Genomic DNA, 21,085 nt, shown 5'->3' with positions numbered 1-21,085 from the left:
GCAGTACTAGGCTGTAGACTAGAGGATGAAAATGACTGAAAGCAATTCTAAGCCACAGCTGGGATTGGACTTAAAAAATATATACGCACACAGACCCCTGTGCAGGTTCTGATTAATACATACACTACATACACACTCACAAGTAACCCGTGGTTATACACACATACAGACATCTATGCATGTTCTGATTTTTTTCATCAACAATATAGCCCATACACAACTATCTTACTGGATATGGAAAGAATCGGATTCTGAATTGAATACGTGTGTCCAAAAAACAAACAAAAAGGTGTGGAAATCTGAGGAGAGGAAAAATACTGGATTGTAGGCTTTTGCCTTTTGTATAGTATTCAGATCTCGGGGGCGGGTAAAATAACAACTTCACTGACATTCCAACTCAACTCCTACACTTTTTGGTATTTCTCCCCCAGTCTGCCGGGAATCCTGATCATATACTGCCTCTATGTGGTGAATGTGATGCATTCTTCATGGTGGGAGTGACTGAGTCATGAAGCAAGAAAATCTAAAGGTAAAACATTGGAAGTGGTCAAACGTTCTATGAGGCCATTACCATAAAACTGTTTATTAGACCGTATTATATTATTCCAATGGACCTGTTCTACAGTTCCACTAAATGCATGTCAAATGTTTGGGACCTTTCAACGCCGACAACAATTCACCCAGCTCTATCATATGACCTTCTCAAGTAAACAACATACTGTATGGGCCAATTAGTTATCTGTAGAGAACAAATGTGTGTAAGAGTTAAGAACATAAGATTAAATCGATAAGAAAAGATCAATACCAATATGAGGACACACAGTGTGCATTATAAGGAGAGTGAGACGTAAGAAGTTAACAGCAAGCAACAACCCCCAGATACAGCTAGACCAAAATAGAATGATTGCAACAACTAGTTGTCTGGCAGCACAAGCAACAACATACAAATGGCACAGCTCTGGATTTGAACTACATAAATAGTGGATTAAACTACATCAAAATTCACTCAGCCACTGCATTGCCTATCTGGGCTGCCTGAAACATTCTGGACTGAATTTACAACTCGCCAATTACCAGGTATTACAGAGGCTTTTCCTAGCGTCACTCCTTATCAAACCGAATCAAAGAATACCTGAAAAGAATTCAGTAATTCAAATAGATGTTACCTTTAGCGACACGGCATGGGCAGGAGGATGGGATGTTCAAATCGAATGCATGTTCCACCATCCACCTCCCTCAGGGCTTCAGATGAACCCTGTTATTTTGTGCTCTTACTGTGCTTTTGAACCTTTAATAACTAAACCTTTTGTACAAAGGTCAAACACCGTGATGATAGGGGGTCCACCTGCCTCACCACATTACAATAACAGTGTGTGTACTTCCATGTCTTAGGGAACAGTGACAAACAACTGTTTTAGTGAATGTGAGTAAGAATATAATTGCACAGCTGATCCAAGAAGAGGAGAGACCATTGGACAATGGCAACACAGCCTCCCTTCCCCTAGTTTTTACACTCATACATCTGGCTGCTGCCGCGGCCCTGGGGGGCAGAGTAGAGATGCAGAGGGGCTCAGAGTATAAATACATCAGCCGGGGAACACGGAAAACAACCTCCATAAACATTGATCATCATGTGTGACCTGGATCAATACAAACCCCTTCCTGAGTATCCCACTGCTAGTCAGTCAATCTGCCTCTCTGGCCTCAGCCTGGAGTCCATCACACAGCCCGGCCATTCTGGGAACGACAGACCATGCAGCCACAAAGCCCTAGGATCCCTTATAAATCAGAAGATTTATGATCGTAAAACAGGTTACATCATGTCTTTGATTTATACTTCAATTAACATTAAGGTGACGCAATCGTGACAGCAAATACCACAGTCGGTGCTTCCGGAAAAGTCTGGCCCATCGCCGGTATGAAACTAAAGTATAGCAGCACTGTACATAAAGAGCTGCAATAAACGCTGGTTTTTTTTAGTCCTTGCCTCTTAATCAGAGACTTAGATTTAGGGAACCAGTTGTGAGAATTTCCACTCAATTCTACTAATAGGTGAACTACATCATCAACAAATCAGATATAGCTGTGCACCCCTCTTATAAGGCCAACATAACTCAGCTTCATAAAGTCAACAGGTTAGAATGCATCAACCGCCAACATAATCATCACTTGAATTCCACATATCATTACAACATTGTTTCATGGACAAAATTGTGAATTATTTCTTCCAATACAGTTTGAATCACTTCGATTGAAACATTTACTTGACTGACACTATTGGTTCAGTGAAAACAGGCAACAGCAATCTAAATGTAGTCTGCAGCGACATATGCTCTCTCTCTCTTTCCTGTTTGTCTACAGGCACTGTGTATGGATGAGCTGAAGAGAACAACATCCCACACTCCCATCTAGATATAGAGTACAGCAGCAGTAAGGGAGTGGGACAGACTACATGCACCTGCTTTGGCTGCCTGCAGGCTTCGACTCCCACATGACAGGTACCAGTCCTGCCAGCAGGGGGCCTCATCGTTACCTGTCAATGTCAAATCCTAAATTGTTCACATTGAGTCCTGTGTGTCTATACGCAGTCTATATGTCCCTCCCAATACACTAACAATACCAAATACTACCTACTCTGTATTTTCTGATTTGTGTCAGCAGCATGCCACTTTTGCTACTGTTTGGTAATGAGCTTAGGGATGAGGCTGGGGAAATGGAACCACTCTCAAAACTATAGGCAGAGCTAAGAATGCAAGAGGTTCAAGAATAATATATGCCATATAACTGACGTTTTTATCCAAAGCGACTTACATTGCAGTGAGCGCATACATTTCAGTATACATGGTCCCAGCAAGCATCAAACCCACAACCTAAGCGTTGTTAACACCATGCTCTACCAACTGAGCCACAGAGGACCACTGACAGTCCATTAGATCAACATTATAGTTCTCAACATGTTTTTAAGCATTATATCTAGACAACAAAAACATTTACAATGGGGTAATAGCCTACAACCTTACATTTAGGCTTATGACCAGGTAAGACAGTTGTACTAACCAATGTTATCGTCTTAAAAAATCAACAGGTATACATTCACTGAAATTACCGTTGAAGCAGCAGGAAATCCTACAAATTGTGCCTTAAACTCTTGTCGTATCAAACTATACTCATACATGAATCCTGGCTACTTGAATAGCAACATGCTAGCTGTACCAGTGCATTATATCATACTGATGATTCTGTGATTCTGCTCGTTCAGGTATATGACCATCAGACATTCTTCTCGTGTAGAGAGAGCAAAACCTTGCATACACCAACAGCTGTTCATCGTGTTCTGTGCCATGCTGTATACAGTAGCTATGCCAAAGGGATCTCTCGGTTCTCTGCAAGAAACCCATGAACTAACTCAGGCCTCCCACCTGACTGCAGCTGTGACTTATTTACAGTGGGGGTGAAGGCCTCCAGCAGCATTAGGCCACACAAATACCACATGTGTTGATTCTTCTTCATATTATGTAGGGCGATAACAATGTGAAGTTTGTCTATATGAGAGGATATGAAATACATATACACAATATACAATACACAAAGACCGCTGAGCACAGAGCAATACACACACAGACACAGACACACACACACACACACACAGACACACACACACACAGACAGACAGACACACAGACACAGACACACACACACACAGACACAGACACACACACACACACACACACAGACAGACAGACAGACACACAGACAGACAGACACACAGACAGACAGGCAGGCAGACAGACAGACACACAGATAGACAGACAGGCAGGCAGACAGACAGACAGAGACAGACACACACATACAGACAGACACACAGACAGACACACAGACAGACACACAGACACACAGACAGACACACAGACAGACACACAGACACACAAACACACAGACACACAGACACACAGACACACACTGGGCTGGCTAGAGGGTGTTAATATGTAGGTCTCCTCCATGGGGTCTATGGGTAGACAAAAAGCTGGGGGCCCCCACCACACTACCTGCAACTACAGTCTCTCAATCTAGGCTGAGCCATAAGGGACAACAGTACTATTCTTATCCCCAAAAATAGGAACTAAAAGGCAGGCATGACATATTTGAAATCAGTCAGTTAGTGTGCAGATTCGGCCCCTTTGTCTGAGTCTCTGTCGGTCCAGACAGCGAATTCAACTGTTGCTAGAGCAGCAACTCCAGCTGGGACCTCCACACAAATCAGTAATAAAGTAATATTACATGCCTTAATTACAGGGCATTAAATATCCTACAGGTGTTTGGTACTGTATCAACTTTGATCAATTCAAAACAGCTAAGGGGTGCAGCTAAATATTGGAACTTGAGGGTCACAACTTTTTCTGAGGACAAACAATCTTTCTATGGTTACTTATTATGCCACCCAATAGTTGGTCAAAAGCAGGGGTGGAACTCCATAATGTATGGACATCAACATACAACTGTAATATACAATATATCAATATGAATGATCCTGTCATTAGGGCCCACCATTTTCTCCCAGCACTGAAGGATACAGGATACTCTCTAAAAACCATCTACCTGTATATAATATTTGTGGGTTACACACTGACACAGAGCTAGGCCTATGTGTGAGCCTACAGTAACAATGGGCCTACACCATAGGGGCCGGCATGTAGCCTGTGTCATTTCAATAGTCCTGCTATGAATTCTAAATTGAATTGCATTCAGGAAATACAATCGTATATGCTCATATGATTTTAAGACACTACCCCCAGAACAGCACCATGGACAGCGAACCAAGTTGCCATTTTGGCTAAGGCTGCCACGGTCCCTATAACTGCAATCCTTTAAAAGTGCGGATAAGTTTTCGAAACATGATGGACAGAATGTTCAGCAAAACGACACGCAGACCACAACAGAGTGAAACGACTGCAATTATGACAAATGCAGCTATTTCCTCGAGGTCAAAGAAGTCGAGAGGCGATAGTATCACTTTGATGAGGCGAGATTATGTCAAAACGTCAATGGTCTAGTCTGTTCTAAATGGCTGCTAGGTTTATATCGGCGACAATTAGGCATAGCCTGCTGTCTTTACTAGGTTTTGAACATGGGCTGAGGGCAGAGGTCTTCAAGCCATCATGACAGCTGCTCCACGGCCTACATCAATTTCACCCCATTATCAAAGCAGTTTGCTTCCATCAACGCAGAAAGCAGCATAGTGATAGAGTGAGAGAACAGGTTCGATGCGTGTAACTTGTGGTAAGGAATGAATTAACTCCCAGCACTCGGAAGGCCCATTACGCGCAAAGCAGCACTTCCCGCAACCGACGGAAGTTCACCTGGGTTTAGAATTCAAAATGCAGACAAGTTGGCTACCTTATGATGGATCCTCATAAACATATGAAACTATTATTATTGACATGTGATGTATGCTATTACCATGCTATGAACATGACCGCTGCGATACAGGCTACATTTGCGAATCATGTTTGAGGACAAAATGCATGAACAACAGATTTCCACCAAAATCAATACACGCCTGCATATGTATGTATGTATGTATGTGTGTGTGTGTGTGTGTGTGTGTGTGTGTGTGTGTGTGTGTGTGTGTGCGTGTGCGTGTTTGCGCGCGCGCGTACTGCATCGACACTCGCATTGATGCAACGCCACGACTATACTGCACCGTGGGTATTCATTGTTTTAATCAACAAAATGATCCACGCCTCCCCTTTCGTTTCTGGAATCTTACGACATGTCAATTGTCTTTGTGTGTGTGTGTGTGTGTGTGTGTGTGTGTGTGTGTGTGTGTGTGTGTGTGTGTGTGTGTGTGTGTGTGTGTGTGTGTGTGTGTTATGTTAAATGGTAGCCTACCATCGAAGGCTTAAAGAGTTTATGTAGCCTGGCGAATGCTGCTGCAAAGACGCCCCATGGGCACCCATCTGTTACTCAGTGTAAAACAATTATTTGCCTCCATGTATATACACATATCGAATAGAAGGACGTAACTAAAACCCGACTGTAGGCTACAGTCACACAGACATAATGTGATCTACCAGGTTCGACTTTACAGGTAGCCTATTAACGAATAAACTTACCGCAGTCTTCACACAATATCCTCCCCACATCTTTTTTTAGATTCTTCCCACTAGTATCTAGGGGAGCGAACGATGCCTTGAAAACCAAGGGCTCGTCGGTTGGGTCCATGAAAAAAATGTACTTGTGGTTCTTTATCACTTTGGCGCACGGAGCCTCCGATCCGAATTCCCCTACGGTGACGAGCTGCTCCCGTTCCAGACCCCCGCTGTTCCGCGGCCACACGTCCAGCACTTTGACATTCACACGGTACGGCTCCGCTGAGACGTTCAGAGGCGTGGACTGCACCTTGCCCTCGATTACCACGGCGGATTTGTAAGCCTGGTCCTGCAGGGAATTCAAACTCGGGGAGTAGCAGGCGAAGGAGACCCCGATGACCAGCATGGATAAATGTACTGAATCAAGCCTCATGCCGCCTGCTTTGGCTCGGTGGTCGCTGGTCGCGTTGCGGCAGGGCTCTCAGGGCTGCGGGGCGATGGCGGTGGAGCTTGGTTGAAGGAAGAGACTGCAAATAGGCTCCAGTAGCACGGCAGCGCGGCAGACCTTGTGTAAGTGTCCATGCCATCGGGATCCGCTGCTTTTTTCCGATAATTTTGCAATGGGGAAACACCAGCTAGGAACCGGAAACCGCGTAATGATGCTGGGTTTAAAATCCCGTCACTGCATTCTGCTAAAAATACATTCTAAAAATGCAAGGGATTCATGGATTTTCCCCCACCAGAAGACGCTCTTATGCTGCCATAGCAGCCTATCCGCAAGACGACGCCAGTCTATCTTTGCCCAAAAATTGCAGTGGTCTGGTGGGCGCCCTGCTCAGTGGTGATGGTTTTCTGTATCATTCGCCGCAGACAAAATACGCGAAATGCTGCAGTGAACAATTAGTTTTGTAGGCTAGTCCACTTGTAAGAACGACATACGATTCATTCCCCAAACGAAACAGTGTTTTGTTCCGCGGCTAATAAACCGCCTTCTCCCACTGCCCCGTCTCTCTCCGCCTCCCCCACTTACCAGAGACGGAGAGAAAATATGCCTTTTGCCAAGGGCTCCGCCACAAAAAGCTGATAAGATTGGAGCACTGATATACGGTACGCCGACAGACCGATGGTCGGTCACCAAACTCTCCCAAACCCCGAGGAATGGCAATCACTCCATGCTGTTTCCCATCACCAGACGATTTCACGTTAAAATGAAATAAATAAATAAATGCTGAAATGCATCACGCGTCCCTTTCTAAAATTGCGTCTTACAGAAGACATATCCCTCGGGAAAAAGGTAAAAGATCGATTGAAAATGCAGCTGCAATCAGTTAGATAGCAGGCTTTTTTTGGGATGCGATGACTAACGCTGCGAAAGCGTTTCACAGCCTCGGATTCTTCAAGAGACTATTTTGAATGAGTTTTGCGTCTCATTCCATTATTAAGTCATGCCCTGCATTCAGGTCACATTCGCTGCTCTGCCTCTGAAAAAAACTGATGCTGAGGCGCTGCATCAAATCCATACAACTAAAACAGCTGCGATTGGGCTAGAGACAGGGGAATACACATAGCTTTCACAATTTAACAATGTATGGACAGACACTCGGTGCATATTGAAGTATTTTGTGTGTTATGCGATAGGCCAACATACATGGGCCTAGCCTATGACATTAAGCCATGACAGCCATATTGAGAGAATAAGGAAGAATTTTAAAGAGGACTTTATAAGATGCACATATCTTATTAGGATAATATTCAAGTTAGTGAGGTCAATATTACGTTGATCAATACATTGAATGCGGAGAGAACCTCTGGCCGACAGTATTCACAAAGAGCGACATCTGCTGACCAACTCGCAATGCCTAAAGCAGGTGTGTGAGGTCAGATTATTAAAATATGCTGGACGCGAATGCACAATTCAGTATTGTTGCTCCTATATATCCATAACGACTCTTGAAAGTGTTATTAAAAAACAAGAACTCAAATAAGATCATAAAATGTCCATACAAAAGTTAAATAGGCCTACCCAATCGATCAGCAGTTACGGTATCGGCCTACCACCCCACCCCTGCACCAAAGAAACACTAACTACAACACACAAGTCTCAACATATGCCACTTGGGCGAAAGACTGAATATGAATATAAGAAATGGCAAATAGAGAAGTTTGTTGGCAACGCTGCAAGATCGCCCACTCCAATACCTCCCGCGCACTACATCGGCGAGCGCTGCGCTGTCCGTGGTGCTGAAACCGTCTATCATATCCAACTGGATGTGCAACTCTACTCAGTTTCCCGAGGCTCATTGAAGTGACCTCCTATGATAGGCCTACTAACACCACACAACCACTGTCACACTATCTCCACGAAAATGCATATTCCGTGTTTCCTTCAAACTTGGTTTGGCCTCCCAGTACAGTATAGATTAGGCTATGTAATATTTCACTCACAGTTATGTTCAATTATAGGCTAGACATAACATTAGGCTGTCATATACTTCAATACACAGTATAGAGAATAAATCACTGACTGAGATTAAAGGCTAGAAGTCTATTGGCGAATCCAGCTACAAGACAGGGCCTGTCGGATGTTATCATGAACATGAAATCTGGCTATACATATAATCGATCATTTTTAGGCTACTCGACCCATTCAATAGATTAGGGTATAGGCCATCTCTGACTCAAGCTGTCAAAGTAGGCTTGAGGCCCTACAGCCTACAGTCCTCGATTTGGGTCTGCATAATCCTTTTACAGGCTACTCAGAGACGCATGTTGAATATCAAACCTGAAATTGGAAAGCATATGTTCAATTAGTTGAGAGAAACTTTGGCTATTAAAAAGGGGCACATTCTTGTGTTTCAATATGTTTATTAGGAAGCATGTATGATATAGCCTACATTGTACAAATTAGTTTCTTATGCTTCATTTTTCACATATTAAAAATTCTTGAAAATCCTTTGGACGAATTTAAAATATCACATAGGTCTCTCTCATGTTATTTTCATTCGATTAAGTTGAGTTATAGCATGCTTAAGATGAATAAGGATGTGTTTAGGCTTAGTAAAGTGGATAGTCTCCTCCAATGTATTCAGAGTGGTTGGTTTATAAAGATATTCCTCGAACTGTAATTTCTAAAGAGGAACAGTGCGAGGCGCACGCCTATTGCAGTTCACCCGGCAACTGAGCGTGCTGACATCAGAGGACAAGCGTGCGGCGTTGAACTTGTACGTGCGTCCCTCTCCATGCCACGACTCGCTGTTTCGTTCCATCTTGTGAAGCGGTGATCAGTGAGGAAGCACCACGGTAGTGTTGACAGTAGGCCTAAAGCAGTTATTCACCGTTGTCTTTTCCGTGTCTGTCTGCGACGAGACTGCGCCGAGGCTCTAAAGGCGCTCTGCCTGCAGACTAAACGGGGTAAGATATGCGTATCGTTGCCCGTTAATGTAGGCTAGGTCTGTGACTTTGGGAAGAGGACGCTTTATTTACATGTCATTGCATTCATCACTGTAATAGCCTACTCTCCCCCGATCGGTGTTCTGGTATGCAAGCGATTACTCGCCGTGGACAGCAGGCTGCCTTGACATGATGGACGAGAGGGTTTCTGGTAGCCTAATATCGAAAGTAGTTACCAATCAAGCGACGTTGACTAGCCTACTGCAGTGAATCAACATTAGGCTGTATAGCCTACAATTATTAGATTATTAATCTCTGATGAAATGATAAATTTTATTTTCCATAAAATGTCATTCCCTCATATATTTTCCATAAAATATCCATTCACGTCACTGTATTTTCTGCATCATCCTTTGGCAACGTTTCCACTGACATGACACCTCTTGAAGTGTGATTGTTTCGCTTCACCTTGCCTTTTTACAATTCCTCAGTAGTGATGGTGGGATATTTCTTTCAAGACTTACTTTTTAGTTGTGAGTTAAAACCTGCTCAAGTGCACTGAGCTTTGAAGGATAGATCCTCTCTTTTGCCCGGCATTTTAGGCTAGATTTAGATTAATGGTCTTTAACACGTAATAACACTATAATAGCCTAATACAGAGTCTACTGTGGTCCGAGCCGGAACATCAGAGAACAGCTACTGTAGCTAATAGCCTAGTCTACTTAAAATCATACCTAATGGTCAGCTGAAACAATAGCCTATCCATCTTGATGCTGAAAAAAGGGTGGCAGACACGCTGAAAATTCCATGTAACCTCCATTTGGAGGTGGGTCTGCTTTTTTCTCTTTACCCTTAGACTAATCCTGACGATAAGACTGAGTAAGTCCTATCCAAACATGAGGACAATCCAATTATTTTAAATTAATAAGTAATTAACTATAAACATAGCATGAGAACATGAATCAATGTTCTTGACCATCTACGTTCCCATTGTGGTATACATTCAATATCACAATCCGCACGATCTTCTGGACAAACTCTTCGAGGTGAAAAAAACAAATCAGTCGCCCTGCTGTGTGTGTGTGTGTGTGTGTGTGTGTGTGTGTGTGTGTGTGTGTGTGTGTGCGTGCGAGAGAGAGAGAGAGAGAGAGAGAGAAAGAAAGACAGACAAAGAGAGGGAGAGAGAGGGAGAGAGAGGGAGAGAGAGAGAGAGAGAGACCTGTTTATAAATCATCTGTAGGGGTGTCATATCGACTCGATTTCAATGATCGAGATTTCAGTATTAACCTTGTTTAGTATGCGTTTTAGGCCTATGTAAGCCTTTTTCTCAACATTTTAGGTTCCGTTATTGGTCTTTATCAACGCCACAATGTCAAACTCGATATAGGTGATACTTATTTCTTAACATTTGATTGGGCTGATACCATCGCGCTCACCCCCTTCAGATAATATGTCCATGTGGGTTCGCACTCAAAAGACCCAGGCAGAATCTTCACTTTTGCGGCCTAGTCAATATTAAGCAGCAGAGAGACAAAGCTCACAAATGACAGACGTTTCTGCCGAAGCATTCTTCAGTGTGAGTGATGAGCAATTGAACTGATCTGAAAACCAAATAGTTAGTTTTTTGTGCCCTTGCTGTTTTCCGAGCATTGTTTTTTTTAAAGAAAAACATTCTAGACAATTAGAACAATGTTTGTCGAGAGGTATTACGTGCACAAAAAATATCACATTATTCCCTTTTCCCTGCTGCATATGATTGGATGATGGGAAAGGCCTTTTTCTTATTTTCAAAAAGCTAGTATTGTTAGTATAACATTATTGATCCAGCAAAATTAAATCAAACATAGTTATTAAGCTCTATAAAGACCACTGAGAACGAACATTGTAGCCTATGGGCCTGCCTATCCAGCATTCTGAATCTTGTGCTGACTTTTTCGGAATAGGCCTAAATAATTACCTTAAAGTAGGGTTGTCAGTCGCTTGTTACTATCAACATGAAAATGGTATACCATGTCACATTTACAATTGTAAATGATTCACTTTTTCAAATCAATTATCCAAATTATGAGCATCTAAAAAGCTACAATAAAGCTATCATTTGTATCTAGCGTACCGTGTGTGTTTAGTTGTAGATTTATGTACATTTCCAGAATGTCTATTTTATTGGCTAAAAGAATAGTTGTGAATCCGTTTTTATTTCTTAATTGACATTAGCTCATGTATAAATACATGAAAAAGACATAATTTGCTAATTATTCCTTCCGTGAGTGAGCATCAATATAACCATATTCAAAGTTATTCATGAAAAATATGTAAGTCGTAAATATATGAATTCGGCGGTCAAAGCACCCAAACAGTAAAACCATATTTGATCTTGATAATCTAATATCGGGATCCATTTGTGTGATTCGTTATAGAGCTATATAATTGTTGTGTTTTATATGCTGAATTGTTTCACTTAATAATAAAATATTTCATATTTGAATCGTTGTTGCATGGTCCGTCAAAATGGATAATTTTTCAAAGAAAAAGTCAGAAACAATAGGCCCTAATGCTGTATGAATGACAGTGACTAATAAGTTACTGATGTAATAAGTATTATGATGTGGCCTAATGTTAAACATTTTTATTTATTCGATTGTATCGAATTTAGAACGGCTGCTTTTGTTCAATAAAACATGCTATTTCATAGCCTACATAGATTCCTGATATCTTTAATCCTTACACGTCTGTAGGCAATTGAAATAAATGTAAGGCTAATTATTTCAGATACATGCGAGATACCTTTTCCGAACGGGCTGATGAACCTTTAAAATAAAAATGCATTTATTTGATTAGAAATGTAACAACAGTTAAACATATTCATGTTGTGTTCGTTTTGTTAATCATTATTTTTCAGATATATATAAATAGATACATATATCAAATGGACTCTTTCGAGTGTTTAATTTAAATGCTGTTGTGCCCCTGTCTTAATATATGAGCCTATTAGGCCTACCTGACAGTATAATTAGATCACCATAGCCACTGTTCTCCTTTTAACCTATATATTCAATTACCGGATTTGGCTTTCAATAAAATCTTCAATTCAATATTCTTAGTGACCAGTTTCATCAACTTTTAGTTTACTGACATTAACATTCATCGTTATTTCATATTTTCAAAGGATGGAGGTGAAATAAAGCGAAACACTAGTGTGCTAGGTGTGGACACGTTGAGGTCTCTATCACGTGTTATAGTACGCCTATCCTACCTATTTAGTCTATCAGAAGGATGGAATGAGCTTTCACTCTGAGGATATTCAGACCTACCCTATGTTGGAACATTTTCAAAGATATATAGGCTTGTATTATCGTCATATAGCCACGACAGCATGGTTGTATCTCAGCCTTATTATGAAATCATCTCTTGGCAAAATAATACAATACAACTAAACGATTTGTGGCAAATAAAAGTTGGTAAAACAAAGACAACTAGTTTTGATTATAGTATTACTGAGTCTGGCACCTATAAGCCTGAATGCAGATGTAGCGGGTTTTTTTTTATAGGACACAGATGTGCCCAGCACCTTAAACAGCTTCCAAGGTAACCTAGGCCTACTCTCACAACTCCTGCAATGAAGAAATAGATCACAAGTCAAGCAATACTTCACGTGCTTGAACGTTTATTTAATGACAACAGTGTAATTAGCCTACACGTAGGCTCCAACTGATGTAAAGAATGACTGTTTTCCGAGTTGCCTATCTGTCGAAGTCGATGTATGGTCTATACTGTTGAGCTATTACATCCCGGGAGTAACATACATGTTTGGCCTACAAAGTAAAACAGAGTAGGCTTAATTAAAATAGTGCAAGGACAACCCCAACCCCAACCTTCAACAGCTAGGTGTTTCCTATGATGAGCCACTGTACATGGAGGGCTATCTAGCGGCAAACAGGGGACAAATATTTGGGGTTGTTCATGACTTTTATGATCTCTTATTAATTTAAATCATCATAATTCTAACCTGCCAACATAATACATCGAAATTAATGCAGACAATAAGCTACCCAACACATAATAAGAATAACCTCAATAGGCTGATAAAGATTCACAAATGTTCCTACCATTTAGAAGACATAAGCCCAAATGGGGTTTAAGCATAGGTTTTACGCAAAAGATGTGAATACGGAAAACGTGGATATAATATTCCTTATTGCACTGCAGGATTACTCCTCATCCAATTGTACAGACAATATAATAACATGTGTTGTAAACTAGTTTTAGTTTCAGTATTGAAGAGGTAAGTGCTGAAAGCTTGCATGATATTGAACAAGCAATCGGATCGATTTTAGTGCTGAATTACGGTTATTCATTTGCGAAAGCGCAACACCCTTATAGTTATGCAGGCCTAAAGGATATTATGGAATTTCCATTTTGAGGCCACTTCAATAGCTTAGAATTTTGTTCTTGTATTTCTCTGTATAGATCTCGCGAGAGCGCTGGCGTGGCTGGCTGGCTGTGGGGTTGCAGTAGACAGAGGGAGAAGGCAGGCAGGCAGCATCATGGCGGACAGAGACAGTGGAAGTGAGCAGGGAGGAGCAGCCACGGGCCCGGGCATCGGTTCCATGCACCCAGTGACAGGAGGGGCGGGCTCGGCTTCCGGGCTGCAGCACGAGACGCAAGAGCTGGCGTCGAAGCGGGTTGACATTCAAAACAAACGATTCTACCTGGACGTAAAGCAGAACGCAAAAGGCCGCTTCTTGAAGATAGCCGAAGTCGGGGCCGGGGGAAACAAGAGCCGCCTCACTCTCTCTATGTCAGTGGCAGTCGAGTTCCGTGACTACTTGGGGGACTTCATCGAACATTATGCCCAATTAGGTCCAAGCAATCCTGACATAGCACAGGATGAGCCGAGGCGAGCACTTAAAAGCGAATTCCTGGTCAGAGAGAATCGGAAATACTACATGGATCTGAAAGAGAACCAGAGAGGCCGGTTTCTCAGGATTCGACAGACCGTTAACCGGGGGCCCGGATTGGGATCCACGCAAGGCCAGACGATTGCTCTACCTGCCCAGGGACTTATTGAGTTTCGTGACGCTTTGGCCAAACTCATTGACGACTACGGAGTGGAGGACGAACCTGCGGAGCTGCCCGAGGGGACCTCCTTGACTGTGGACAACAAACGCTTTTTCTTCGACGTGGGCTCCAATAAGTACGGAGTGTTCATGAGGGTAAGCGAGGTGAAGCCAACGTACCGCAACTCTATCACCGTGCCCTACAAAGTGTGGTCCAAATTTGGGAATACTTTCTGTAAATACGCGGAGGAGATGAAGAAGATCCAGGAGAAACAGCGGGAGAAAAGGGCAAGCGAGATGCAGCAGCAGCAAGAAGAGATGCATGCTGATGATGGAGACGAGGATTGATATATAGAGCAAAAAACATGCAAAAAGTAATCAAAATAACAAAAAGAGAAATTATAATTAAAAACTTTACTGTAAAAAGAAAGAAATCTAAAGATTTAACTGTAACTGTTTAACTCCAAGGGAGCACCACCCACAAAAAGAAACCTCCACAAACTGACAGTTATGACATGTTGTCACCCATCGCTGGATGTTACCCACTTATACACCATTAATACAGTAAGCGGCTGCTAAACTAAGTAATAACATTATATATGAACCGTGTTTCCTACTTGATGACAAATGATAAAGAACTGAGTGTTTATTTCCCTTATTAACCAAGAACTTTTGTACACGTTAAAAGCTATTATAAAAAAAGTGTTTGCAATGTTCAAATGGAATTATTGCCGAGTTATGAGAAACAAGTCCTTTTCATGTGAGCTAATGACTTCAGCACAAATCAGATATTTTAGATTTTTTTTAACCAAAATTTAAAACCTGTTTAAGAGGTTGTCATAGTGTACTTGCCACCCTATTTACCTTTACCTGTGAGTAGAGATGTGTTTACACATAAATCATATGAGGGCTAGGCCTGCTTTGGAATTTTGTTTAGATGTCATGCAGTCTGAAAAAGGTACATAGGCAATTTCATGCAAGGAACTAAGTGCTCTCTCTGTTGTGCAATATACATTGCATCAAAAATCGAAGACATATTGAACTGGTCCATGGGTCTTGACATGATGACCTTTGGAAGAGGCATTCAAATGAATATTACTGTTGTAACTTTTGTTTCAATTGAAATTGTTGTCATGCAGATGGGTATACTATAGACTACCTTTGTGTCTCGTTGTCATGCAATGTGTAAAAAAATGAAAAAAGAAAAAAAAGGTACCTGTCTTAGATTAAGGAAGTGCAGTGAAAACATGCAGCAAATTACATAAGAGGATGCTTAACAGCATATTTGTAATATCGAGCACTCAAACCAACTAGCACCATACCCCAACATAATCGGCTAAGTGGTCTATTGATAGTGCTAACCAAAAAAGGCAAAGCATGATTTTGTGAATCAAATGTGCGTTGGGTTTGGACCAGAAAACAGCAGACATTATTCTGTGGGAAATTTGACAACAGACCAGAAAAAATCGACCAATAGGGGTGCAAATGGTGCCAAGGAGAGCTATTGCTGCATGTGTTCACCTGTACAAAGCTGGGTCGGTGTTGGTCTTCCAACATTTTGGCTCAAGGACCTCTCTCCATGCTGGTTTTTATCTCTACCAATGCTCAACTGATCTTTTGGTCATGCTTTACGTTAAATTGCCACTATACCTGTGTAGTAACTGTGTAATTACACTAGTAACAACATTGTATTAACATGCTGTTGTACATAATACAGGGGCCATTTCTTTGTAATTGCATAGCAATGGAATTGATCAGTTATGTTATTACACAAGTGGAATAAGGATTGTTCCTTATTCTGCTTGTGCGATAACATAAACCGCTCAACTCCATATGGTATGTAATGACCTAATGACTACTATATGTTAATACAATGTTGTTACTACAGTAATTACAATGCTACTACACAGGTATAGGAGCAACTCCGTGTAAAGTGTTACGGATCTTTTTCTTGAATACTGGTCTCAATATCGCATCAGAGTTTTATAAACTGTGTCAGTTATTTCCAAAGAAGCTGGCAACAATCAGATTTTGTCAAATTTACCTCAGCATTCACTGAAAAGATCACTTAGCAGATTGGATGGACTGGAAACCAGCAGGTCTAACTGTCCCTAAACACCCATGTCTGGAGCCACTGGTGTAAATGATACTTGGGAGCGTCCTCTTCAGCATATAAACAACCTGGTGCCTTACACACTCCGCATGCTTACACGCTGGCCTGGTGCATTGGATCGCAGTTTGGGTTCTTGTTATTTTACGGACAACTTTTCTTTCTGTATCTTTTGTCTTGGCCCCCTTGTGTGCCACCGCACAACTTGTGGTGTTACAGGGTTTGTTAAGAACCATAAAGAAAAGAAAGGAGCAAAAAAAATGAGCTTTTTCTGCTACCTTCTCCCCCCCCCCCTCCCTCTTCCCCCAACCTCACTGTCATCCCCATCCCCTAAGCCATCCAGGTATCGGCCTACATGTAAACATGGAAGGGGGTGTTCACCTAGAAGATGATGCGGAAGAGCCTGCTCCTTACAAGCCGAGTCCGTTGACAGGGAGAGCAGGGACTGACTGATAACATCACTGTGGACTGGATTGAGAATCACTAATGTTGTTGGAGCCCCCTTGTGATGTTCTCTGTACGTAGTTCTACGGCTTGGGCAGTAATGTGTAATTTGTAAGTCGCTAATGACCTCAATTAGGGGGGAGGGGGGAGTAGTAAGCATGTCTTTTTTTTTCTTTCTTTTTTTTACTTTTTTCTTTTTTTTACTTTTCAGCGTTATTCCACATTATTTGTAATTTTGAACGTTTTTGCTCACAAAGGATTTTTTCTTTTTTTTCTTTTCAGTGCAACATTTCATTACTGTGTGCAATATCGTACGTGCCAATGGTGGCAATATATGTATATCAATTAAATATATGATTAATATTTGAAAGCATGTGGCTGAATTCCATGTTTATTTCTCTTCAAGGTGTTATGCCTTTATCTGCACTTAAACAAAGGTCGACCCTGAGAGGAGAAATCAATCTAACAAAGCAAGCTCCATCCAGCCCAGTGAAGGCACAGCGAACGCCATAACATTCACACTAACTTGCAGTGGAACGGTGTCTTCAACTGAGCCTCTGTCATGTCTCCCTCTGCCTTGAGAAGAATAAAAGGATGGGTTGGGGTGACTGACTGGGGCAGAGATAACGTGGAGTTTTGATCAGAAGGAATAGAAGCATAAAGCATGCTCTTTTGTTTCCTGATTTGCTTTAAGATTAAGAAAAGGTGCTTCGGTACAATACTTATGAAGGTGTATGGTGAACTCCTCTGTCTTCAGTGGTTGATGTTTGTAGCACATTGCTTTCCCAGGTGGATAAAATGTCTGACCAATATTTGTTTGAAATGATCTCAACAAGGAATGTCTTTTCTCTCTTATGTTGCTTCCCTTTTCAAAGAGGATTATTGATTAACTTATTCGGTGGTGATGCATCGAATATAATTTATGTACATTTTACAAATTTTAAAAATAAAAGAAAGTTTAATTTACCCATATCTGACACAAAATGAATCTTCACTAAGTATGTGCTTTTTCTCATGTCGTTTTCTCTCCAGTATGCAAAAGCAACGTGAGGTTGCTGGACAAGGTATGTTTCTGCTTACTGTCCATGTAGGTTATGGGTAGACTACAAAATACTATTCAATCTAAAGGTAAAGTCCAGCTAATATACATTTATTCCATGTTTTCTGAATTGTTATTACATTGTTTACTACATCCTTATTGCATTATTCAAATGCCAATGACTCTTTACGGTATGTAGTAGCACGTGAGGTTGCTGGACAAGGTATGTTTCTGCTTACTGTCCATGTAGGTTATGGGTAGACTACAAAATACTATTCAATCTAAAGGTAAAGTCCAGCTAATATACATTTATTCCATGTTTTCTGAATTGTTATTACATTGTTTACTACATCCTTATTGCATTATTCAAATGCCAATGACTCTTTACGGTATGTATTAGCATTCCCCAGTGGAAATTAAAGAGAACTGGCTGGTACAATACTTCCTATATTTGATCTGAGAGAGCATCTCTAATTGTTTTGCAGCCTGCCAAGACCTTACAGATTTCAATGACAATACTTTGATCAACCATGCCATGCAGTTTCTTTAGAGAATGTTTTTCTGTTTTCTTGTGAACTCATAACTTCTGCAATAACCTGATAAATATATGTACTGTCATATGCGATGTGCATAGAGGGAATACTATATATCTGTGGAAAGCCTATGCAAAGATTATGAACACTGAACAGTAAGACCTACAGCATGTTCATTACGTATGTGTTGGAATATTGATGATGATAAACTAGCTTACTGTCTTGGATAAGCTTTGTACCTTTAATTGACAAGTTAGTATGGTGTATAAAGTACAGTAATTACAAATACAAAGTTTTGAGGTGCCCTGTTTTTTCAAGGCTCTTAAGTCTGAAGTAGTTACATTGTTTATTTAAATAATCCAACTCTAAGCACTTGCATTTACGTCCTAAAATTGTTTGACAGAATGGATACCTACTTTTGTATAGTTTTCTCTAGTCTAAACAGTCAGGATGGATGTTCTAAGGAGTGTGTTTGATGGAATCTATAGTTTGATTTTGATCTACAGTTTGAATTTGAATGTCAGTGGACTACGGCAACCACAGCCTGAATTGCCAGGGATGCTCTGGGATGGTGATTTCTAGGATCTTATCTGAAGAGTATCAGAATTGGCAATGATAGCCATCAAAATAGCATGGCTATCAAATAACGGGCAGCTCAAGGTCATAATTCATGTTGTGCTATCTCAAGTTTTAAATACTCATCATCACACTCATGTACTGAATCAATCAGGTTCAAGATTGTAGTTTTTCTCAGAGCCTATTGATTCATGCTGACCTACCTTCTGACATCCATCTAAGTCCACTGAATGTATGTATTATTGATTTGAATGTAAGCAACATACCTGATATTTTTGTGATGTCTTGTCAAACACAATTGTGTTATATTTACATTCACAAAATAGCCACATATCGAACTTCTGGCTTGGGGAGGTCCAATGCTGACACTGTCAAACTCAAGCCCATTACTCTGGCAACCTTTACTTTGTTATGATACATCACTACAAACACTAGTCGGCTTATACTGTCGACCAGCAGATGGCTCTATCTAACCTATTCACAATCTTCAGCGATAATAGCAGGCTGGTGTTTCTCATTCTGCTACATGTGTGAAAACAATAATTTCTCTGTTTGTGTGATTAATTTTCACACTACATAATGTACGGTTGGAAACACACTTTGTAACTCTGATTCATAGGCCTATTTTACACTGTTTCTGCCAACAATGATCGTGTAGTAAGTCAAAATTATTTTCCCTCTTTGCACCATCATAGTGTATTGTCACTTGCTTGATGACGTTGCTACTGTGTTTGTAGTTTTTGAAGACAACTGGGATCAAATTGATGACAGCGCCTTATTTCAGAGTGTGAGAAAATATTCACTTTGGGGTACATTGGAAAGCGTAGGAGACATTTAAGTTTGGTCATTTTTCATGGTAACGGCTAATAACAAATGCTTAGTTCATTCCAAGTTCAGCATAGGCATAACCCTACCTGTGGTATTCACATTCAATGTCTTGCTCTGCCTGAATTGAGATGGAACTCACAACCTGCTGCAGGCCCAGCCCACATGGGAGTGGGAACTCTGACACTAACTGCTCAACCCCATTCGCCAATTACCAGATTCACAGTAATGTTGTTACAATAGTTGGCTAATTACAACAAATTACATTACTGGGTTAGGGTACTAGGAAACTAATTATTATATTATTGTTACCTTCATTGGTTTATTGCCTTTTTTTCAAGAACAAATTAGCTGAATAACAATTGAGAGCAACATATTTAGCCCTCTTGGCATCTCAACTTGCAGGAGTAAACCTATGGATTAATGTTGCATTGAAAAACACGGGCAGGCTGTGTGTAAATAGCCCACAACTAAAACGCATAGCGGTAAACTGTTTGCTTTGGTCCTACCTCTGGAAGCTTCCACAGGTGTATCTGTGTTCGGTCTTGATTTTCGCGGGGGTTGTGGCCATAGCATTCCACCTCTCCGCTTTTCTTTGGCTTGAAACTTCTCGTACGCTCTGGTTTGCAACTTTGCATTGATCGACCATTGAGCGGACGGAACATACAGTTTAGCCCAACATGTAATGCACTCATTTTAGGCTGAACGCGGGGGCTGCTTATTTTGGAAATGCAGTCAAGTTCAGTTGTTTCATCAACATCGACATAGTTGTGGTATTTTTTTTAATACAACCAGCAGATGGTGCAATTGGTTTAGGCGACAAAGCGACATTGCACGAAATTCTCCACACGGTGAGAGAAGTGTGTGTGTGAGTGAGTGATCTCCTTGAGGATAATAAATTACTACATTTTGCATAGAGTAATGTCATCTGCTCATGTAGTTCTTTATAATTAATCCTCCATCATAGGTACTGTTATAGCATCCGATAGCATCATCCTCTATGCAAGTCCTATGGATACTAT

General features: G+C 41.1%; 1 protein-coding gene across 2 annotated transcripts; it reads left to right on the top strand.

The window, feature by feature from the left end:
* The first annotated feature begins 14,012 nt into the window (after window positions 1-14,012).
* Window positions 14,013-18,048, top strand: puraa (purine-rich element binding protein Aa). 2 transcript variants are annotated; one of them, XM_083664908.1, is made up of 2 exons: window positions 14,013-14,692; window positions 17,497-18,048. In XM_083664908.1, the coding sequence occupies exons 1-2, from the start codon at window positions 14,024-14,026 to the stop codon at window positions 17,536-17,538; spliced, it is 711 nt and encodes a 236-aa protein (XP_083521034.1). In that variant the 5' UTR covers window positions 14,013-14,023; the 3' UTR covers window positions 17,539-18,048. The 2 variants fall into 2 exon arrangements, with proteins under 2 accessions (XP_083521034.1, XP_083521033.1); XM_083664907.1 differs by having other exon boundaries at window positions 14,013-15,100; window positions 16,982-18,048.
* Window positions 18,049-21,085: the final 3,037 nt, after the last annotated feature.

The sequence above is a fragment of the Argentina silus genome (genome assembly GCF_951799395.1).
Source record: "Argentina silus genome assembly, chromosome: 2".
NCBI classification, from domain to species: domain Eukaryota; kingdom Metazoa; phylum Chordata; class Actinopteri; order Argentiniformes; family Argentinidae; genus Argentina; species Argentina silus.
Note: the sequence above shows the minus strand (reverse complement) of the source record. Positions and strands in the feature narration are given on the sequence as shown.

Coding starts and splice junctions, on each gene's coding strand:
- puraa (XM_083664907.1), top strand. CDS start 14,024: ATGGCGGACAGAGACAGTGGAAGTGAGCAGGGAGGAGCAGCCACGGGC.